The following is a 22,536-nucleotide window of genomic DNA, read 5'->3' on the forward strand; positions in this document are numbered from 1 at the left end:
ATGGCTTCGATATGTATTATACACTAATTGGAAACCACATATATGGAGAATATTTGGTTTATCTGATATTTCACCTTGAGCAAAGAGGTCAAGATCATATGAAATTAACAAATTGATCAGTGTTCGTTCAGGTCATAAATACATATGCACATAAACTTAACCATAGAAATTCATGCTGTGATGAACCAAACTAACATCTTAGGATTAAAAGTGCAGATTTCTTAAAAACGTTACGTACTTCCTAACGACCTTTGATGTTCTGTATACTGAACACAAACTGGCCTTTGGTATTGATTTTTATATCATAGGGCCATCTTGGTAAACTTATTCTATGGTTATAAAATCAAGCTTATAGCTACCAGTAATTTTGTAGCAGCTTGGTAAATGCAATTTGTTACATACTTCCTAACATTTTTGACCCAATCATGGAAGTGAACCTAACAACTGGTATGTAGTAATGATCCATGTTGAAACTTGCCATTTTAAATCATCACTTTATGCAGAAGTAAATTGCTATTTAAGATGTTCTATCAGATGCATTTCAAATTTCTGGAACAAGATTTTGTAAGCTTCACTATGACTGGGGGAAATTTTGTAAAATCTGAGATTTAACACATTTGAAGGTGCCAAGATATGCAGAAGGTCATAAGAAATGTACTGTTTCAAGGAATTGTTCTATTCTTATGTATAATGACATATATCAAACAAAAAATGCATTTTCAACCATTTTGGACAACATATACAATCATACATGCAACCAATTTCTAAAAAACGAGCTATAAAAATGGGAAAAATAGCCTGTGTTTGGATAAAAAAAAAAACATGCTTTGTAAGCAACTATATCCATAGGACCTATAGCAAAGTATACATTTTCTGAAAGCACAGACACTTGGGCATTATATAACATTAAGATTGTTTATCTTATTAAAACTGGGTTCAATTTCTAAGCTTTCTCCTCATTTAGGACCACAGTGTGCACAATACCATGATACAAGCCTACATGGTGTATTTCAGTGTTACTGTTAGAAGAATAGAAGGCAGATACATCGATAGAAAGATATACAATTCCTTCATTTAAAAAAAAAAGTTAAAATGGCCAGAAGGGGACACAAAATAATGCCAGGTGAAACGTCATTCCTTTCGACATTCAAAAGAAACAATTTTGTTGATATATATTAGAAACACCCAAAGTATATATAATTAAGGGAAAGGTGAAGGAACTGGAAAATACATACATGTAACCTACTTATGATGACTGAAATGGATGGACACAGCTGTTCAATCAATTTACATCTGGGCCACCAAACTTGGTATGTAGGCATTTCATTTTCACATAATCCTCAAACCTAAGATACAGCCCACTAACGCCATCCACCTTGCTTCAAAGCTGCCGAGCCTGGGTTTGCATCGTGGCCCAGCTATAAACTGTCATCCTGGTGTTTTACAGGCAGGACGATTCATCAATGTGTATGCCATCTCCCGGAGGGATGTTAAATGGGAATCCCGTCTGCCAGCATTAGTTGGTGGACGTTGAAGATCTCACAGTGTCCTTTCTGAAGAGTAGGCGAGCTATCGCTGGCACCATGGCTAAATTTAAAATTCCTGCCCTAACCTACATGAACCATTGCATCAGCAGCACAGCTGCGGGGTTTAGTCAATGATGCAACCTTGTACTGCATACAAAAGAAAAAGACCCCACCCACCAAAACGTGTACAGCACATATGTAATAGGTATACCGAATGAAGTCTATTGGATGCGATCCAACATCAAGAAGTCGCATCAATAAGGATTCAAAGCTTTATCAATGGGTAATATTCTTGCAGGATGGGATGAAATCATCGGCCTCCATGTGCATTTCTTCCACAATTATCCTAAGAATAATAGATACGTCTCTGATGGCAAAAACCTACTGTGCATGGTGTCATGGGTTGTACAACAGCTGTGCTGAGAAGACAGGTGGAGCAGCAGTGCTTTATAATAGACCGTGGCCTGCTGAGCAGTGCTCTGCAAGTGAATGTGCATGTGTGCAATTTAAGGGTGCTGCTGTGCAAAGCTCAGAAGAAGCTTGCCTGGTACAAGAGGCAGTTGGCTTCTTCACTCCCATTTCCTCCACTCGCGCTTCATAAATTCGATTGATGACCAGGTTTCCAAGCTCACACATCAGCTGTCCAGTAAAAAGATGGGAGAAAACCATCTTAAGAAAAAAAAAAAAAAGACAGAGCTTGACACAGCTGAAATATGCAAGTAAGAATTATTGATAAACAATTTTCACTTTCATTACAGAAGAAATACGGATGAACTCTATTTTACATTCACATAACGAGTCAAATGTCCTCCTTATCATTAATTGTACAGTGCATCTTTGTATAATTATGGTTATTTTTCTGCCAAGGAAAATGCAATTTGTCAGGTCAGGTTCGATCTGTGACCTGCTACAGGTACCATGTAAACCTGTACTCACCTGTTCCATGGTCGGGTTGTCGGCGACTAAACCGTCTCCCCCACCAGGTTTTCTGGTGAGGAGGGTGTTTGGATATGGACACCCAGCAGGATTAAAAACAAAACCTGTCAAAGGGCGGAGGAGCTCCTTGTGAGCCAACGGCCATCCATATCTAGTGCCCAACTGTGTCTGCGGACGTCCTCCTGCAGTTGGGTCACTTCTTATTAGGAGGTTGGTGGCAGGATTTGCACTCCGGCCACCGTAAAACCCTTCATTCCGCAAAACGCAAAAACGCAAAAAAAATCTGAAAACCCACTCCGTGGGAGTACCTCCTGTGCAGCTTCCCTTCGCAGGGCAGCTCACCGGATGACGGGATTGGGGCAAAGCCTTCGGGACCCCCAATCTTTGATAGGAGGGAAACCACGGGGTAACATCCCTGGGTCAGATTGCGGGAGAGTGTGTCGGAGTGGTGCTGAGGTGTCGTCCACCAGTCGGTGGCCTCCTTGGGTTAACCTGAGGCGGTCCCTTCGGGTGGGTGCCTGGAATGTTCTATCCCTAAGAGAGGATGATCACCTGTCTCTGTTATCATCTGAGCTTAAGTGTTTGGACATCGGTATTGTAGCTCTCTCTGAGGTTTGGAGACCGGATTGTGGCGAGATCATAGAGGGTGGATACACCTTCTATTGGTCTGGTAGCTCTGATGGTTACCATTCCCAAGTAGTTGCTGTATCTGTGTCCAATAAGCTGACCCCAATGATAATTGAGGTAACACCGGTCAACGAGCGTATTATGAGATTAAGGATTCGTCACTCCTTAGGTGTCATTTCCCTGGTCTCTGTTTATGCTCCGACTGAGGCGAGTGATCTCACCGTGAAGGACACATTCTACGCCACGCTCGAGTCTGTGGTTGATCAGTGCCCCAGACGAGATACACTTCTAGTCTTGGGGGATTTCAATGCATCGACTGGAACTGATAGGGATGGTTATGAGGTGTGTGTTGGTCCCCATGGGTCAGGAACTATGAACCAGAATAGCACTAAGTTCCTTGACTTTGCAAGAAGTCATGGACTTAGGGTGGCTGGTTCATGGTTTCAGCGCCCACAAGCTCATCGCTGGACTTGGTATTCCAATGCTGGCGGTGTGGCAAAGGAGATTGACCATGTCCTCATTGACGGTCGTTGGAGGATGATCCAGAACTGCAGGGTCTACCGGAGTGCTCAGTTCCTCAATACTGACCACAGGCTTGTTGTAGCAACTCTAAAGCTGCACCTTAAATCCTGGAGAATGGTACCATCACAGCCGAGGCTGGATGTTGCCAAGCTCAGGGATGAGAGAGTAGCTGAGGAGTTTGCAAACAGGCTGAGTGGACATTTGGGGGGTCTGGGTGCTTTGGGGGGTCCTGAAGAGTTGTGGAGCGCCTTCAAGACCACCGTCCTTGATGTTGCCGGTGGATGCCTTGGAGCTCACCGCAGGGCAAAGAAGAATTTTGTCTCTCAAGGGACACTGGATACCATTGACCAGAGTCGCAGGGCCAGGCTGAATGGCAGAGCTGAGCTGTTCAGGGAGCTGAGGCATAAAACTGTACGTGCACTGAGGGTGGACAAGGAGGCCTATGTGCGAGGAATCTGTGAGGGGGTAGAGCATCACCTGTGGACAGGTGATTCTCGTCCCGCTTACAGGGGAATTCGCGCATTACGTTCATCCAAGCCCATCCCTCGGAGCACTGCAGTTAGAGCAGAGAGTGGTAGGCTCTTGACAGAGGAGTCTGAAGTGAAGGCCCGCTGGGCCGGTTACTTTGAGCGGTTGTACCAGGCTGATCCCCCAACTGTCGAGTTGGACGTCAAGGGTGTTACAATCCCTGTTGCTGACCCTCAAATCAACTGTGGTCCACCTTCGCTTGTGGAAACACGGGCTGCGGTGAACCAGTTGAAAAGGGGCAAAGCTCCAGGGATCTGTGGCATCCATCCTGAACTTCTCAAGGCTGGTGGAAATGCTGCACTCGCGTCGTTGCATGCAGTTTTGTGCTCTGCCTGGAACACAGGCATCATCCCAATTGACTGGAAGAGGGGCCTTGTTGTCCCTCTTTGGAAAGGGAAGGGTGATCGCCAAGACTGCAACATCTACCGAGGGGTGACGCTGCTCTCAGTGCCGGGCAAGGTCTTTGCTCGGATAATTCTCGATAGGGTTCGCCACCATCTGCTTGAGCACCAGCGTCCAGAGCAGTCAGGCTTTACACCAAAGAGGTCAACGATTGACCGTATCCTTGCCCTTCGTGTCCTCACCGAACGCAGACGAGAGTTTCGGCAGGGGCTGCTTGCAGCCTATGTTGATCTCTGTAAAGCGTTCGATTCAGTGAATCGGGATGTCCTCTGGAGGATTCTTGGTCTTCGTGGGGTGCCACCAAAACTGATCGATCTGATGTCTGAACTCTACTCTGGTACTGAGAGTGCTGTGAAGTGTGGTGGTACCATCTCTGACTTATTTCCAGTTGTTACTGGAGTTCGTCAAGAATGTGTACTTGCCCCCACACTTTTCAGCACTTGTATGGACTGGATTCTAGGGAGGATGTCGGAGAGATCAAGTTGCGTTGCGTCATTTGGGAATGTCAAGATCTCGGACCTTGACTTTGCAGATGATGCAGTCATCTTTGCGGAGACTTTAGACATCCTCTTGGGGGCCCTCCAGGTGCTGAATGAGGAGTCGGAGCCGTTGGGATTACGGGTTTCTTGGGTCAAAACTAAGATCCAGGCTTTTTTTTAAGATCCTTTTAAAGACCTTGCCTGGCCCAGGGCCTCCATTATGAGTGAATGATCGTGTGCCTGTGGTGCCAGAGGTTCATTATTTTGTATTAAGTGCTTTTCGTATTCTCATGTTATCGTACAGTTTTACTGAGTGCGCTTTTATTTATTTATCGTCAGACATTGGGTACGGTCTGCCTTTCATCTTGCAATTCTCCAACTTTTCATCATCCTGTTTTCTTTCAATAAACTAATTCCTTCAGTACAAATGTCGCTTGATAACCCGCCATTATCATTCTCGTGCGTGCAATACGTTTCGACCTGGCTTTGAGTAAATCCCAGGGAGAGATAAAATTTGTCAAAAACGTATACTTTAAGTCACCAGCGGGATTTGGATTCCAACTGGGGGGGGGGGACCACGCTAACTGCTCGGGCATGATTCCCTTTGATTTTGGCCACCCGCGAAGCACATCGCTTGGGCACGGTGCGTTCGCGTGAGCAGACTGTCGACACAAGCGTATTATACCACAGCTCTGCAGAAAGATATTTCAACTGCAATATACTTACAGCAATATAAAGATGCAAAACCAGAACTACTAGTCTACATTTGCATTGGCTTTCTCCGTGCCATGAATCCTTACTATAATTCATGGCCCGGTGTTTGGGTGTTTGTTTGTGGGTTTGTTTGTTTGTCGCACTACTCCTCCTACAGTTCTGGGGCAATTACAGTCAGACTTGCTACAGAGGATCAGCATGACTAATTTATGTATAGGGTTTTTTTTTTTAAATCTTTGCCGGATTTTTTTTTTGGGGGGGGGGGGTTGCCTATACAGAGCTGCCAGTTGCATATGCACCGCCCAAATAAAGGTATGCATCAGAAGAACATGTTGCATGATTGGAACAAGATCGCCAATGGGCTGGGTACTCTGTTAGTAAATATAATTTCAGAACAAGCATACATACTGAGATTTTAGCACAAGCTGGCCAATAATGCTAACGCATGACCAAAATTCAAAAATGATTGAGTAGTTCATCACATTGCTCTCCTATCAGGATGGAGACATCTATTTACATTGCTAAAACGATCCCCCCTCCCTCCCCCACAACCCTCAATTACAGCCAAAGAGTGAGGTTACAAATGGGTCACAGATGCGGTTACTGCCATGGTTTTGTCAATGAATCCAAAATTTCATGCTTATGGAAAGTGTCTCCATACAATAATCAATTGGAAACAAATAGTTTTTGTGGTGTGAAGATAAGCATTTGGTGTAAGAAGTCAACAATGCAGAGAGCAAAGCTTACAACCTTGGAAGCCATAAAAAGCTGTTACCTGGTCCTTATGGAAGCTTGTGAGCCTACCTTCAATAATTCTGGCTCCCAGGAGTCAAGAGTCAGTGAGCGAACTTTGGAGCAATGCACTCCCAGACTCCTGAAAATTAAAAATGATCATAACAACATTACAAGATAAGACTGTTACTTTTGAAAGAAATTGTGCGAATATGTCTTGTCCTCTTGTTGTTCAGTGTACTGAACATTTTTTCATTTGAAATTGCCTGCTATTCCTTCAGACAGAGAGTACTCTGGTGCACATGTTTAAGATACTGAACATGTAACCAGAACTGAGGAGGTTAAGGCATTTCTACTTGAGGGAAGGAATGTTGGAGGTTGGCTCTAATGGAAAGGGATGATCAACCCGAAAGGAAGTTCACAGTTTAGCCATGGTGCATTGGTATACAAGATAATTTTGTAAAAAAATCGGATATTTAATGGCCACAATTGCAATATTAGGATAGTGCAGGCAGGTGGAACATCCAGCTTAATAAAAAATTCCTTGAAGAACATGTTGGATTTACACACTTCAAAATCACCAAAACCATTTTTTAAACTGCAAATGTTCATGACAGTGGTTACAGACTACAAAGGGTCTTTATAAGGTACGATTTCCCACTTGGTCCACCATGAAAAAGTGAAATTTCATTTAGTGTGTTACTCAATTAAACAGGAATTTCCAGTAATCCAATTTCTAGCTATGAAAAACACAACTATCATTGTTAACCCGAAGCAGTGTTAATTTATGTCAATATCTGTGGAGGTGGCCTAGTTAGCATTCTCATCTGAACCAATGGTTCATGATACTGGGATCCCAGGTTCAAACCCCATTCACTGTGTTGGTGTCCTTGTAATTAATGTAAAAGTTACAATTGTGTTTCAATGTCTTTCCCTGGAAAAAATGCGGAATTATGGTTAGTGGTATCATTTTCACTAACAGCAGTGAAGAGTCAGCTGGGGTGTGTGTGTGTGTGTGTGTGTGTGTGTGTGTGTAATATATATATATATATATATATATATATATATATATATATATATATATATACATATATATATATATATATTCACAAAGAAGATGGTCCATATGGCCTTTGCACGTGTTGTAATTATATCTTGTGCCAAGTAACATTGTCTGGTGATTGGTCAATGAACCACCAAAATGCAAGTGAACACCTGGTGATATGATTGGCCTGGACTGAAATGCTCATGTGTTATTTCTTAATAGTCTCTACCCAAAGCTGTATTTATTCCAGCTACATCTCAGCTTTGCTATTCTGAAAGGCTTTTGTAATTTTGTTGCAATTCAAGCAGAAATGGACAATGCAACCTCTAACTTGCCCACTGCAAGAAGTCGTGAATGTGACAATGTTCGTGGTGAATGGTCGGTGAGTGAGGACCAACCTGTGAATTCCAGAGCACTCTATGCACAGAACAATGCCCAAGTTGATGCTTGCCCAGCGAGGGTCATTCAGCCCACAGTCACAACAGCGGTCATTTCCTGGTGCAGCCTGCACTCGAGGAACCACATTCTCGTTCCGTAGTCCACGTTCTCTCGATTCGGCTGAGTCTAGACTGCCCGTGGAGGGGGAGGAAGCCCTCTCTAGACGCTGTGAGAGACAAAGTGAGATGTATCGATGGGAGAGTGCTTTGTAAAACATTAAATGTTACTGTGTAGTAAGTTTTTGCAAATGGAAGATTGAAAGCTATACAATGCCCACAATACTTTACAGCTTTCACGTCTATATACTCTGCCATTAAAAAAAATTTTAACACATGATTGGTGTTCATGTGATATATTTCTGTGACATCATGGGACAGAGATGAGGCGCAAACCTCTGACGAGAGAAATGCTGAATAATTACATGACCATTCATTGTCGCATTGTTATAATGCTACATTGTGGCAAATATTTTCAAATAGGGATCCAATGTGGAAATAACAATTTTAATCTTGGGTATGTCCAACTTGAGCAGCAATCACTGTATCAAGGTCCAGGGAGTGTTTGCAGTACTCTGCGGAGTTTGAAACCGATTGCATCGATGCGCGTGCGAATGTATCAGTCCTGAGCAGGAGTCATTATCCAGAGACGTCCACTTATTGGCATACTGTTGGACCCCACTATTCGCAGATTCGCTATTTGTGAACTCGGCGTATTTGTGGTTGATAAAATGTGATCTGCTTCGACATTTGTGGCCTTGTGCTTTGTGTATTCAAGGTTTTTTTTTTAATGTTTTCGCGGTTTTTCATGGGCGTGTTCACGGGATTTTTGATTTTCCCTTATCGATCACAACCCACTGATAATCTATCCCCCTTTGACATTCACGGATTCGACATTCGCAGTATTTTCCAGGAACGTATCCACCATGAATATCAGGGTCTGACAGTATATCTTGTTGATCCAGTGGCTTGATAATGTTTTCTCTGGTCATTAACAGTTCCTCTCCTCATGTGAAACAACCTTGCAAAATGGCTAATGCAATACCCTGCTTGAAGATGTTCAACAATTTAATTCCTCTAATTTTTCTGACAAATATGGCATCGTAATGTATTGGCGAATCATAATTTGTGGGGTTTTTTTGGAAATGATCCAAATGCTGGTGTTTCAGAAAGACCATTTCAAATTTGCTCAGTACCTCTGAAAGAGTACAGTCACCTCTGAAAACCTAAGAGTGCATGAGTTACACATGCTGAACGATTATTGCAGAAGGAAATTCTGTAAATTGGAAATTTGCAATCTGGTGTTCTCCACATCCCTTGTGCCAAAAAGGCACTCAGAATGAATACTGGAACAGTCCTTCAAAACAATTACATTTTCAATTCTTTTTTATAGAATTTTATAGAATTTTATAGAATTACAGTGAAGAGTATATATCACAAGCTTGACTTTGGAGAATGTAACATTTTATCTCGGTGGTCATTCAAATCTCTTAGGAATAATTACCCTCGCCAAAAGGAGAGGGAAATTTTGGGTTCGTTTGTCTGTTTGTTTGTTTGTCTGTCTGTCTGCACAGAACTTTTGTGTGTTTCTCCACAACCGCTTGGCGGATTGAGACAATTTTCACCATAGGAGCGACTACTAATGTAGAATGTTTTTTTGATAATTATGATATCATAAGGTCGTGTGGTGTGACAGCCATGTTGGAAAAACAGAAAAACTTCGGAACTCTGTATCTCTGAAACTGCTCCAAGTAAAAAATTGAAACTTGACACATGGAAAGAACTCCTCATGGGGAATAAGTGTGATTTTTAAAAATCATGCCATAGATGCCTTCATTATGACATCATAATTGCATATGTAGAACACTACATCTGATGAGTATGAAAATTTTTGAGGATCATCTCGGGATAAAATGGTCCACACCCAGGTCAAAAAACCAGGAAAGACCAGTAGCTTACTGGTCAACTGGTACCAGTTGAAAACCAGTAGCCAACTGGTACCAGTAAAGCCAGTTGGTTTCTTACTGGTTTTAATATGGAAATTGGAATAGAGTGATATATTACCAGTTGAAATACATGTATTTAACTAACTGGTATCAACTGGGACCAGTACATTGTAACTGGTATCAACTGGGAGACCAGTACATTGCAACTGGTATCAACTGGGACCAGTACATTGCAACTGGTATCAACTGGAACCAGTAAGACTTTAACTGGTACAAATATGAGCTACTGGTTTTTTCAACTGGGAAATTGGAATTCTGACTGAATTTAAGTAGTACCAGTTGAAACCAATAGAGACCAGTTAAAGACCAATTAGAACCAATCGAGACCAGTTGAAAATGTGTACTGGTTTTAACTGGTTTTTCGACCTGGGCAGAAAAAAAAAAAACATTGATGATGTCAGTCACGTGATTCGGCAGCCATATCGTAAAAAAAAAAAAGCCTCAAAAATCTTCTTCGCTGAAGTGGCTGAACAGATCGAGGCACAACTTTACATGTATGACCGCCAATCCGCAAGGAACAAAAGGTTCACACATATGATGTCATAGGTCACATGGTTTGGCACCCATATTGGATTTACCCTCAAACCTATAAAAAAATCTTCTTCTCCAGAACGGATAGACAGATCGAGGGGAAACTTCACATAAATGTTACCCAAACCATGGCTGTACAAGTTTGTTAAGGAATAAATGATAGATTACATGGTTTGGCAGCCATATTGGATTAAAGTAAATATAAAAAAAAAAATTCTGGAACTGCTTAATGAATCAACATGAAACTTCACAATTATGATCTAGTAGTGATGGGTAATACATGTTTTAAATTTCAACTTTTTACATTTGCAAAACATATCCAGGTTCCTCCTGATGACTTCAACTTTGCTTTTTGCTTGTTTGGGTTCCTTCTGATTACTTAAATGCAGGACTGTACCTATTTGGTCTTCCTTCTGATTAAAATGGAATTTCTTTTAATGCCGTACTAAATTCAATCGAATCATAAAAAAAAACGTCATGGATCAGTGTCAGGTGTCCAATCAAAGCAGGGTTGCATCAAAGTGAAACATCTTGGTACCCGGTCATCACTGCCGGCAGTTATAAAGTGGCAGTTCTAATTATGTTTCTTATTAATTACGTAACACATCAGTACACAAACAACACACAAAATACACCACACAAAACTACACAAACACCACACAAACCAAGTCCTGGTGAGGGTCTGCAATCTCTGATTGCTCTTTTTCTTGTTTTTGTTTGTGTTTCCTCGTTTCCAGTTTGCCAAATAACCCTCAGAGAAAGTAATCATAGCTCAATAAATGCAATTCATGAAATCGAGAAATTATTAGAATACAGTAAGTCATCACTATCCGGAAGTCCGTAGGTTGTAACCTGTAATGGGGAACGCGGCTGAGAATCTCTTCCCCATCGGCCACGCCTACGCAGCAACGTGTCTTGTCATTGGTTGGTAAATAAATGGCCATAACTTGGGAAGCACTTGTCCGATTAATATCAAACTTTGAAAAGGCACATACTCAGGTCCCCAGCAATATACCTGGCAAGTTTCAATTAGATCGGACCAGTGGTTGTCGAGAAACAGCGGTCACAACACACACACACACACACACACACACACACACACACACACACACACACACACACACACACACACACACACACACACACACACACACACACACACACACACACACACACACACACTGCTGGAATTATAGATAGATCATTACTCATTTTAAGTGCAGAGCAAAATTATCCAGGCAATGCCCCAAAACTAGTTAAGCCACAAGGTCACTTTTCACAAATATAATATGAAAAGCTCTGGCCGGAGATGACCCATCATGAAATTACAATCCAAAAATAGTACCACAAAGTCCACACATCAGGAGTAATTTGGTGTGAATCAACCCAAGTCGAGCCATCAGAAACACTGCAACTGTAGGTACGACATGCGTTTCAAGACAATTCCAGAAATGTTATCTATGCAAGAGTGAATAAATCCTCTTATCTCATGAGAGAAGCACAAATTTCACAAAAAATTCAAGATGCCAATCCCCAGGGAATGAGAGATTTCCACTAAAGTGATTAAAATGATGATTTTGATCTAACACCACATATATTATTTTACTATTTATGAACAAAGCAAAACATATATTTGGAATGGAAGTTTTATTAGATTTTATCCTTTTAGATTTTACATAAAACCTCTTCGATATCTGTTGATATCAGTATAGTAGCTAATGAAATGCTTAGAGTGACAATACATGTTTGGAAGCATTGTTTAATACAATGGGTGCACAGAAAGTTTCTGTGAACATTGTATTGTTAGGGTATCCAGAATGAGAACGATGAAGGGATAAATACCTCCGATGGAGGTTTTCACCCCTGTTTGTTTGTCTGTGAGCAGGATATCTCAAGAAGTTGTAGGCAGATTCAGATGAAACTTGGTGGACAGGTTGGGTGTGTGACAAGAACGAATAGATTAGATTTTGGTGAATATCCGAATCCAGATCCTGATCAAATTTTTTTTTTTAAGTGATTCTTCACCATAGAGAGATGGGGCTAAAAGGATATATGGCATGATATTTCAAAAACTTGTGGACAAGTTACGACAAAGCCAGGTGAACGAGTTGGTGAGATGACGAAAACAAGCCAATTAGATTTTGGTTCAAGTCCGGATCCAGATTTGGCTTACAGGTGGAATACAAAATGTAAGCTTCAGCCTGGCAGAGGTATGTGCTCTACCGAGTGTCGTTCTCCTTTTCGATGTGCCCATTTTGACTGAAACCAAGCAAATTATTTTGTTTTTTAAAATTCCAGAAGGTTTTCATATGCAACCTTCAAGTAACTAAAAAAGGCTGGCATTGGCTTTGTGGTTAGGGTGGCTGGCTTGGGATCTTAGGGTCATGAGTTTGATCATCATTGGCTGCTGAATTAACACCAGGGGGTTGACTCAGTCTGTCATCCTTCCGAGCTCGGCAAAATGACTACCAGTGCAGCAGCCAAAAGGTTGCACACGAAGGGAAGGGGTATTGATGGATTTATTCAATCTGGTATTGGTGTGGTGCAGGCATGATGGGCCGAATGGCCTCCTCCTGTGCATAATTTCCTTGTAATCCTTGTAAATAATGAGCAGGTCAGGCCATCGATATGGCGATTGGTGTTTTTTTGCTTAAGGTTTAGCAAAATAAAACACTCCTTTTTCCACCGAAAACTATTCAGTCACATGATGAGAAACGAATTGTCACCTCGGGAGTCAGGGCGGCTGGGATTGCGGGTTTCCTGGGTCAAAACGAAGAACCAGGCTTTCAATGACATCTTAGATGCTGCTATCTTGTCGGTAACCATTTGTTTGTGGTGAGGATGTTGAGGTCACGGAGATATTCACTTACCTAGGCAGTGATGTTCATGTCTCTGCGTGTTGTGAGCTAGAGGTGAATAGATGTCTAGGTCTTGCCTGGGGAGTCATACTGTAGATTCACTGGATCATGGGGTGTGGTGCTGTTGGTACCTCTGTAGGACGAAAGTCTGAGATTTTAAGTCCTTGGACCTTCCAGTCTTGTTCTACGGATATGAGACTTGGACTTTGACCTGGTATCTGAGATGAAGACGTAACTCCTTCGGTACCAGATCTCTTCGGAAAATCATTAGCTATTGCTGGTTTGACTTTGTGTCCAACGAGTGGTTATTGAGAGAGACTCGGATGAGATTTGTTACCTGTATAGTTCATGAGTGTCAGCTACGGCTGTATGGACATGTGGCTCGTTTTACTGATGCTGATCCTGTTCACCAGATTCTCTCAGCGAGGGAGCCTTGTGAATGGAGGAGGCCAATGGGCTGACCATGTGCCTCATGGTTGCAGCAGGTTGATTGGCATCTCAAGGAGATGGGGATGGGCCAGGCATCTATGCATGGGGATAGCCAGACGGAGACCCCTGGAGTACCGGCGGAAAGTGGATGCAGTGATGCGCTGTTCCGGCGCCTGCTCCCATAACTGACCTGATTAGCAGGAATGATTGAGTGAGTGGCAGACAGGTTTTTGTTCTTTGCGGATTATGCCAAAATTATGAGTAATGTCCGAAAGAACATAACTATGATTAATGTGGTTCATTTAAACACAATTAAAAATGTTCCCATGACCAGGGGCCACCATGACTAGAGGGCCTCAGAGCATGTGACCCCCTCCCCCCAACCTTAATCTAGCTTACACATGAGTGACTATTATGTGGACTTGTGGTTGGGGGAGGGGCAGATAAGGGACAGTTTGGAAAGGGGGTTTGAGACATGTGATTTGGAGGGAGCTTGTGGATGTGGGAGGGGGGGTTGTGGAGGGGTTGTGAGGGTGGGGGGAGTTGAGGATTTGAGGAAGAAAGGGGGAGGAGAGGACAAAGAGTTGTGGTGGGGGAGGGGAAGACAAAGAGGGGACAAAAAGCTGAGAGAGTGGGTTTGAGAACTTGTGGTTGGGAGGGGGTTTGAAGACTTGGGGTTGTGAGTGGAGGAGTGGGTTGAGGACTTGAAGAAGAAAGAGGAAGAAGAGAAGAGAGTTGGGGTGGGGGAGGGACAGAGAGGGGACAGAGAGATGGGAGGGGGGGTTGAAGACGTGGAGCTGGGAAGGGGAGGGGGGTTGATGATTCAGTCACATTTCACATTACATGTAATTTCCGAGGGTCTCTACTATTATGCTCTCATTGGACATTCTTAGCAAACTTCATAAATATTGCACAGTCTATTGCAAACTAATTAACTTGTAATAGACTGGTGGAACTGGGTTGTCTGAAAGTGTATCGGTATATAATGGAATACACACGCACGGCGTATTACACATATTATATACACACATATGATGTGCGACATATTGCACATGTTATATACAAACATTATACGTGACATTATGCATATTATATTACACACACACACACACACACACACACACACACACACACACACACACACACACACACACACACACACACACACACACACAAACGGATGTGGATACTTTTGAGACCTGGTAGGTCTCCGTTCCACTTTCTGAAACCCACATATGGCGATAACAACCAACGGCACACACACACACACACACACACACACACACACACACACACACACACACACACACATACACACACACACACACACACACACACACACACACACACACACACACACACCTCGGTGGAATAATGGTTAGAGTAGAATGTTTGCTCTGAATCTGGAAGTCTTAAAGTCCTTCAAACCCCAGTCAAGTCATACCAAAGACTTCAAAAACAAAATGGTACATGCTGCTTCCTTGCTTGATGCCCTGAATATAAAAGTTTAGAGCACATACAAACAATACTGGGAAGGCAATGGCAAACCACTTAGTGTGACAGTTGCTAAGAAACTGCTTTGGCAGCACGATAATTGTTGAATGACTTTTCCAGTGTTCATTTCAAGTGTCCTTTAGACACAAGGGATGTGTAGAACAACTGATTGCAAGTTCCCAAGTTACGTAATTGCCTCGTGTAATAATCGTTCAGCATGTGCAACTCATGCAGCCTTAGGCTTCAGAAGTGATACGAGACATACTGAGCAAATTTGAAACAGTCTTTCTGAGACGCCAGCATGTGGATCATCCAAAAAACACACCGATTACATACATTAGGGCAATCCAATCCATTCCGATGCCATGTCTGTCAGAAAATGAGAGGAATTAAATCATTGAACACCTTCAAGCATGGTATTCCATTAATCACGATACACGCTCTTTAATGTGAGGAGAGGAACTGTTTGTGACCTCAGGAGACATTGGCAAGTTATTTCAAACGTTCTTGCCACTGGATCAAGAGATATGCCAAGTAGTGGATGTCCCAGGATAACGACTCCCACTCAGGGCCGATACCTTCACATGACCTTCACAACACACTCCCTGGAACTCGCAGGATAAATGTCGAACACCATCTTGAGGTGTCCCCGCGATGCAGGGATCCGTGCTCGTCATCCTGTTCAGCATCCAACATTTGCACCACTGCAACACATTCAATGGTCAAATCAGCATGTCTGATAACCAATGAGGCAATGGGCAAGTGTGTTCGGTGAATCATCCAGGTTTCTCCTTGAAAGGCATTGTGGCTGTGCATCTGTCTTCAGAAGAAGCAATGAGTGATATGCCTCAATCTGTGTCCAGGAAGCCACAAATTTTGGAAGTGGAAGTGCCATGATGTGTGTGTCAACGTGATCTGCATCCGAGGCAATGGGATGGCAGATCAATACATTAATGAGAGCTTGAAGCAACATGTGTTGCCTAACCTTCAACAACATGGTCCATGATTCATCTTTATGCATGACAATGCTCATGCTCTCAGGACCAAACAAACAAGAAATGTTCTCGTCAAGACCAACATTAATGTCAGAACACCCATGGCCACAGACCCTCGATGATCTCGAAAAGGAGCCGATTCTGTCGTAGAATGGAGGTGGACATGCCTGGTATTGAGATTGTTACATCCATGTTGGAACCCTTTGTGAAAACATCTGGCATAATGCAGCATTTTATGTGATAAGATCACAATGAAATGGACATGTGATTATTCCACACTTATCTCTGTCCGAGGTTTGCACCTCATCTGTGTCCCATAATCTCACGCAAATAAATCTCATGCTCATTATTTTTATGGCACACTCTTAAGCGGTAAATACAATACAGCAGAAATGGCTAATGAATCAGTAACTACATCAAGGTATTGTACAGCACAACAACAGAGACTGTATTTTTAAATTTAATTGTACTGATTAAATTATTCATCTTACCATGCTTGGTAGGTAAATAATTCTGTGAAAGAAATGATTTTAGGAAAAAAAAAAAACATAAAAACTTTTCCAGCAAGTGTGATGCATTCCCTCTTCAATCACAACTGCATAACGTAGAAACAATGTTTGAGAGTCAGAGGTCAAGTTTAGGAGCACACAAGGGGTGTGAAGAATTTACATTGGTGCTGGGGTCATCACATTCTCTGTAGGCTGTGGCTATGCTGGCTTGCACCGCTTTGATCCATAGCTGTCTCAGCTGCTCAGAGTCAGCTTGCAGAATGCAACTCCTGGATGGAGGAATGGAAGGGTGGAGGAGATGAGGGATTAGTTTTGGAGTGAAGAGAAAATAATTAAGGGGCTCAAATGAAAGCTCTACGCAGTGTTTCAAAAGAAACAGTAAGCCAGACAAAAAAAAAAAATCTCGAGGAGACATTTCAAATGAAATGTAAAACTAGAAAAACACAATTTTCAGGATTTTGGCAAAAATGATGAAAGAGGTCAAGAGAGGAAAACAATTCACATTTTCAGCATCATGTTTTCTTTATATCGATGTGGGAGTGAATGCTCATAAAGTTATATTACAAAAATATGCAAATGGAAATGCTACGTAAGATACCATGCAGCTGGAAGATAAGTTATCAAGCACATGTGTGTGTATGCACACACGCACACACACTTTTTTTTTCATGCAAAGCTGTTTAAACAATCATAACCATTAAGTTGGACAGTAAAATGGCAGCAAAAAAAGTTGGACAGATTCCTGAAACAATATATTAACATATAAAAGATGTCATATATAATAGTAATAGTACAACACCCAACAACACCCTACACTTAACTTTGTGTTAATAGCACAAACTTCAACATCGTTGCAGGCCGAAATTAAGAACTTCAGTAATTGAAACTTATTAACTCTAGCACTGAAGGTGGACGGAGGTTATCTTTTGAATGCTGTCTGTTTGTATGTATGTTTGTCTGTGAGCAGGATATCCCAAACCGTTGTGGACGGATTCGGACTGCATTCCGTGGACAGGCTGGGAGTGTAACAAGGATGAACTGATTAGATTTTGATGAAGATCCGAATCCGGATCGGATAATTTTTTTTTTAGTGATTCTTCACCATTGAGAGATAGGGCGAAACCGATATACAACACGATATCTCAAAAAGTTGCGGACGGACCCAAATGAAACTTAGTAGACAGCTTGTGTGACAAGGACAAATTGACTCGATTCTGGTGAAGATCCGAATCTGGATCCGGATACGAGTTATTTAATTTTTTTAAGTGATTTTTCACGATTGAGAGATCGGGCCAAAAACGATATATAGCACGATATTTCAAAAAGTATCGCACCCAATATGTTCGAGTGGATCACGCAATGCGTGGCGGAGGTACGCGCTTTGCCGAGTGCCCTTGCAGGGTTTTTTTTTGTAATTACTCACAATTATTCAGATCAAAATTTAACCAAATGGCTATTTCAATGTGTTAAATTGCCATTTACTCTTCAGCACCTTGAAACCATAAATTTTCTGGAAGCTAAATGCAGAAGTATTTCCCAATAGTCTTAAAAGTATTAAAACTTTGTAATTATTGTCACGATTTGTATCTGATTGACTGATTAATCAAGTGCCGAAGTGATCATTTGGGATGTTTTTCATAGACGTTTTGATTCTTCATGAACTCAAAGAAGAACAGTCACACAACTGTGTGTGCATGCAGTGAATCTTCTCAGGGAAGGACAGCGTGTGTGTGTGTGTGTGTGTGTGTGTGTGTGTGTGTGTGTGTGTGTGTGTGTGTATGTGACTTCGTCCAGAACACACACACAATCACACCAGCATGCACTCATCTCAGAACACGCACGCATGGACACACAGATCCACAAACAAAAATGACTGTGGTGTGTGTGTGTGTGTGTGTGTGTGTGTGTGTGTGTGTGTGTGTGTGTGTGTGTGTGTGTGTGTGTGTGTGTGTGTTGTACCACAGCCTGTAAAAGTCAATGGCAGTTTTAAGCAGATTAAAACAGAGACAGGTTTGAAGTTAAAGCAGATCTTATCCCCTTCCCTCCCTTCACCCCTCATTTTATCATTAACTATGTGGTAATGAATGCATTTCTACGTTTTTACCTGTTCAGATTTTGTGTGCATCTGTGTTTTGAAAAAAAGTCAGAAGCATCAGTGTGGTGAAGATGTTTGAAATGTCTTTGTGGATATGCGGCAAGCCATGGGGTCTTACTTTACAGGAGATACGACCTCGAAGCAGAAACGGCGCTCGATGTCCTCATACGGTTTCACGGAACACAAGCGCAAATCCTCCACCACCACAGTTGGAGAATCCTGACATGAGAATAATGGCAGTCATCACGTAGTTAATAAGGTTCAACCTTATGGAAGAAATTTTGTAATCTTTCTGCTTTTAATATTACAAAATACCAGGCAGAATGGGACTAAAAGGCCGAATTGGGAGTTCCAATACAGTTCACAATCCATGGCATCATGTAAATAATTATTTTAAATCAATTGATAAGCAAATATTTCACAAGGACCAATTTGTTGCCTTTTGTGCACGGGATAGGATGCAATGTACTCTTTGCTGTTGTATTTCAGGTTTACAAGTAAGTTATTTCATTTGTCGTAATCATCGTTATCATGACGTCGTGTGCAATTTCATAAGGACATCAATTGGATATGAAAACCACCTGATATCTGGAGCATGACTGCATGACTGCAGGACAACCAAACCGAGAAAGTCAAACAACCTTATCTTCCACTGCAGAAAGACCAGCTTTCTAATCCTTCTGTCCACTTTTCCTTTCCAAGTTATATAGGAAGTGTGGGCTCTTCAGCGCCCTCATCCCCTTATCAAACAAAGCCTGGTTTTAGCAGAACACATTTACGAACCATCCTTTAAAACCTGACGTGCTATTTTTGGGCAAGTTCTTCCTTCAACTATACACAGGATCAAAGCATATGTGTGGAGCTAACGGAAGTATTGTTAATTTCTGGGGGGGGGGGGGGGCAGGACTTCTGCATCACAGTTTGCATTCCTGGATATCATGGAGACCAGATATTAGATACAGTTCATCCAATCAAATAGATTTGTAGGTACTTCATTTGTACTTCCAATCAAAATTCTGAGGTGCAGATTCTGCTTCCCTTTCACCAAAGGCAGGTTCATGGCCTCTCAGTCTTGCTCTGCATCTCATACCTCCTGCTTTCTTAATCTTTCCCCCCTCCCAAACACTAAAATTAAACTTTTTGTTCACCTCAATTACTGTGTCTCTACATTTTACATCTGTCAAATAGCATACTCATACCTATGCAAATTCTGCTCTCCAGTTATTCAAGAAAGTTTACTTTCACATCATGTAACAAGGAAAAGAGCAATCAGAGATTGCAGACCCTTGCCCGGACTTGTGTTGTGTGGTGTTTGTGTAGTTTTGTGTGGTTTATTTTGTGTAGTGTTTGTATACTGGTGTGTTATGCAATTAATAAGACAAAATTAGAACTGCCACTTTATAACTGCTGGCAGTGATGACCGGGTACCAAGACGTCCCATTTTGATACAACCCCGCTTTGATTGGCCACCTGACCCATTTATTATTATTCAATTGAATTTAGAATTGGATTAAAATAAATTCAAGTAAAATCAAATGGAACACCAAATCGGTACAGTCCTGCATTGGAGTAATCAGAAGGAACCAAAACAAGGAAAAAGCAAAGATTAAGTCATCAAGAGGAACCTGGATAGGATTCACATTTCAGCTGCTACTCCTCTACCCTCAAACCAATCCAGGCACAGCCAAGTGAGCCTCACTCAAAAAAGATAAATAAATAAAAAATAAAATAAATGAAAAAGCACCCAGATCAAAAAAATGAAAGAATTCTGGCTGCCAGACCATTCATCCAATCAGGTTGAAATTCAAAACACATATTCCCCATCACTACTAGAGCACGGTTGTGAAGTTTCACGCCGATTGATTAAGCAGTTAAAGAGAAAGTTAAAAAAAAAATTTTTGCTCAATCCAATGTGGCTGCCAGACCATGTGACTTATCAATCATTTGTGAAGACCCTGGTATCCGCAAGGCTTTGAGAATATTTGTTTGAAGTTTCCCCTTGATCTTTCCAGCCATTATGGAGAAGATTTTTGTGGGTTTTAGGGTAAATCCAATTTGGCTGCCAAGCCAAGGCTGACCTATGACATCACTTGTGTGAACCTTTTGTTCCTCATGGATAGGCAGTCATACTTGTAAATTTTCATCTCGATCTGTTCAGCCCCTTCAGAGAAACAGGTTTTTGAAGGTTTTCTTTTTAAGAAACACAATATGGCTGCTGAATCATGTGACCGATGACATCATCAAATATTTTTTCTGTGGACCATTTTATTCCGAGATGATCCTCAAAAAATTTCATACTGATCAGATGGGGTGTTCTACATATGCAAATATGACGTCATAACGAAGGCACCCATGAAATCATGAAAAAAAAAAATCACATTCCACATTAGTACTTGCCATATGACAGGTTTCAATTTTTCCTTGGTGCAGTTCCAGAAATACAAAGGTCCAAATTTTTCCTGTTTTTCCAACATGGCTGCAACACCACGTGACCTATGACGTCATCATTATCAATAATTATCACATCAATAAAATAAAAAATATCATAAACTGGTCCAACATGTGGAACACGTCTTTCAATCCTGACAAATCTCACACTCTCACTATGTCTCTCCGAAAGGACCGTTTATAAAAACCCCCATCTACTTTCTCAACAATTCTCTGGAAAAAGTCCTTTCTTTCAAGCTTCTGGGTCTCACTATCTGCCATGACATTTCCTGGGAAAGCCACATTTCAAACCTCGCTTCCAAAGCCAGTCGCCGACTGGGAATCCTCCGTCTGCAAAGTTCTTCCTCGGCCCACCTGAGCTCCTGACCACATACAAATCTTTCGTTCACAGCCTGATGGAGTACTGTTCTCCCCTCTGGGCTGGTGCTCCTGCATCTCACATTTCTCAGCTTCACGCTGTAGAAACCAAGGCATTTAGCATCATTGGTATCTCCTGCGGTGAGGCTGAGTCTTTGGGCTTCTCACTCTCTCACTGCAGGCAGGTAGGTGGTCTTTCTGTCTTCTACCGTATCCACTCCGTGTCCTCATCTACAGTCTATCCATAAAACTCATCATGAAAATTACTCAAGTTATGATGAAAAAATGTGTTTTTTCTTAATAAGGTCACAATCCGAAAAACGCATGTAAAGCACACAAATCAAATATTAGGTGCATGATGTCAGTGCACATCCTCTATTATGATGCAAAAACATCCTGGAAGGCCAAATGGTCTTTGCGATTCCACAATGGCAAAATTGAGCGACGATAAAAATACACGTTTTTTTCAGACCGCCATTTGACCTTGACCTTTAACTCAGAGCTCGCGTATCATTTCAATTCAGTGTAATTGTGACTTGCTATTGGTTATCTAGAGAGGACAATTTAGTTCAGATTGGAAAAACTTTAGTCGAGTTGTGGTGAAAAATCGAGTTGTGATAAAATATCTATAATTGGGTCATGGCCTTAGAATTTAGGTGAAGGTCAAAAAGTCATGTCAAGTGGGCATATTTTTTATTCCCATTATTGTTGCAAAATTTCATTCCGAAAGTCCTCGAACATTGGAAGAAAAAAAAACAGGAGGAAATCCTAAATGGTGGTTTTGTTCGCGAAGGGATGCAAGACCTCAACCTTTAACCTGGAGGGGTATGATGTAAATTAAATTTAAATGCGCCTTACGCTAAGCTATG

General features: G+C 41.7%; 1 protein-coding gene across 7 annotated transcripts in view; it reads right to left on the bottom strand.

Moving 5' to 3' along the window:
- The window catches only part of LOC147018294 (arf-GAP with coiled-coil, ANK repeat and PH domain-containing protein 3-like), a 192,234-nt gene that overhangs the window by 19,457 nt on the left and 150,241 nt on the right, over positions 1-22,536 (bottom strand). For all 7 annotated transcript variants that reach the window (XM_085897822.1, XM_085897825.1, XM_085897827.1 and 4 more), the window contains exons 13-17: positions 18,981-19,081; positions 16,928-17,036; positions 7,910-8,115; positions 6,539-6,608; positions 2,071-2,165 (exon numbers count right to left, since the gene is read on the bottom strand). In XM_085897822.1, the coding sequence (XP_085753948.1) occupies positions 2,071-2,165; positions 6,539-6,608; positions 7,910-8,115; positions 16,928-17,036; positions 18,981-19,081 (581 nt within the window). The remainder of the gene's footprint in view (positions 1-2,070; positions 2,166-6,538; positions 6,609-7,909; positions 8,116-16,927; positions 17,037-18,980; positions 19,082-22,536) is intronic.

Source organism: Eptatretus burgeri, chromosome 10 (genome assembly GCF_056783735.1).
Source record: "Eptatretus burgeri isolate ZD-2024b chromosome 10, Ebu_testis_v1, whole genome shotgun sequence".
Lineage (NCBI taxonomy): Eukaryota > Metazoa > Chordata > Myxini > Myxiniformes > Myxinidae > Eptatretus > Eptatretus burgeri.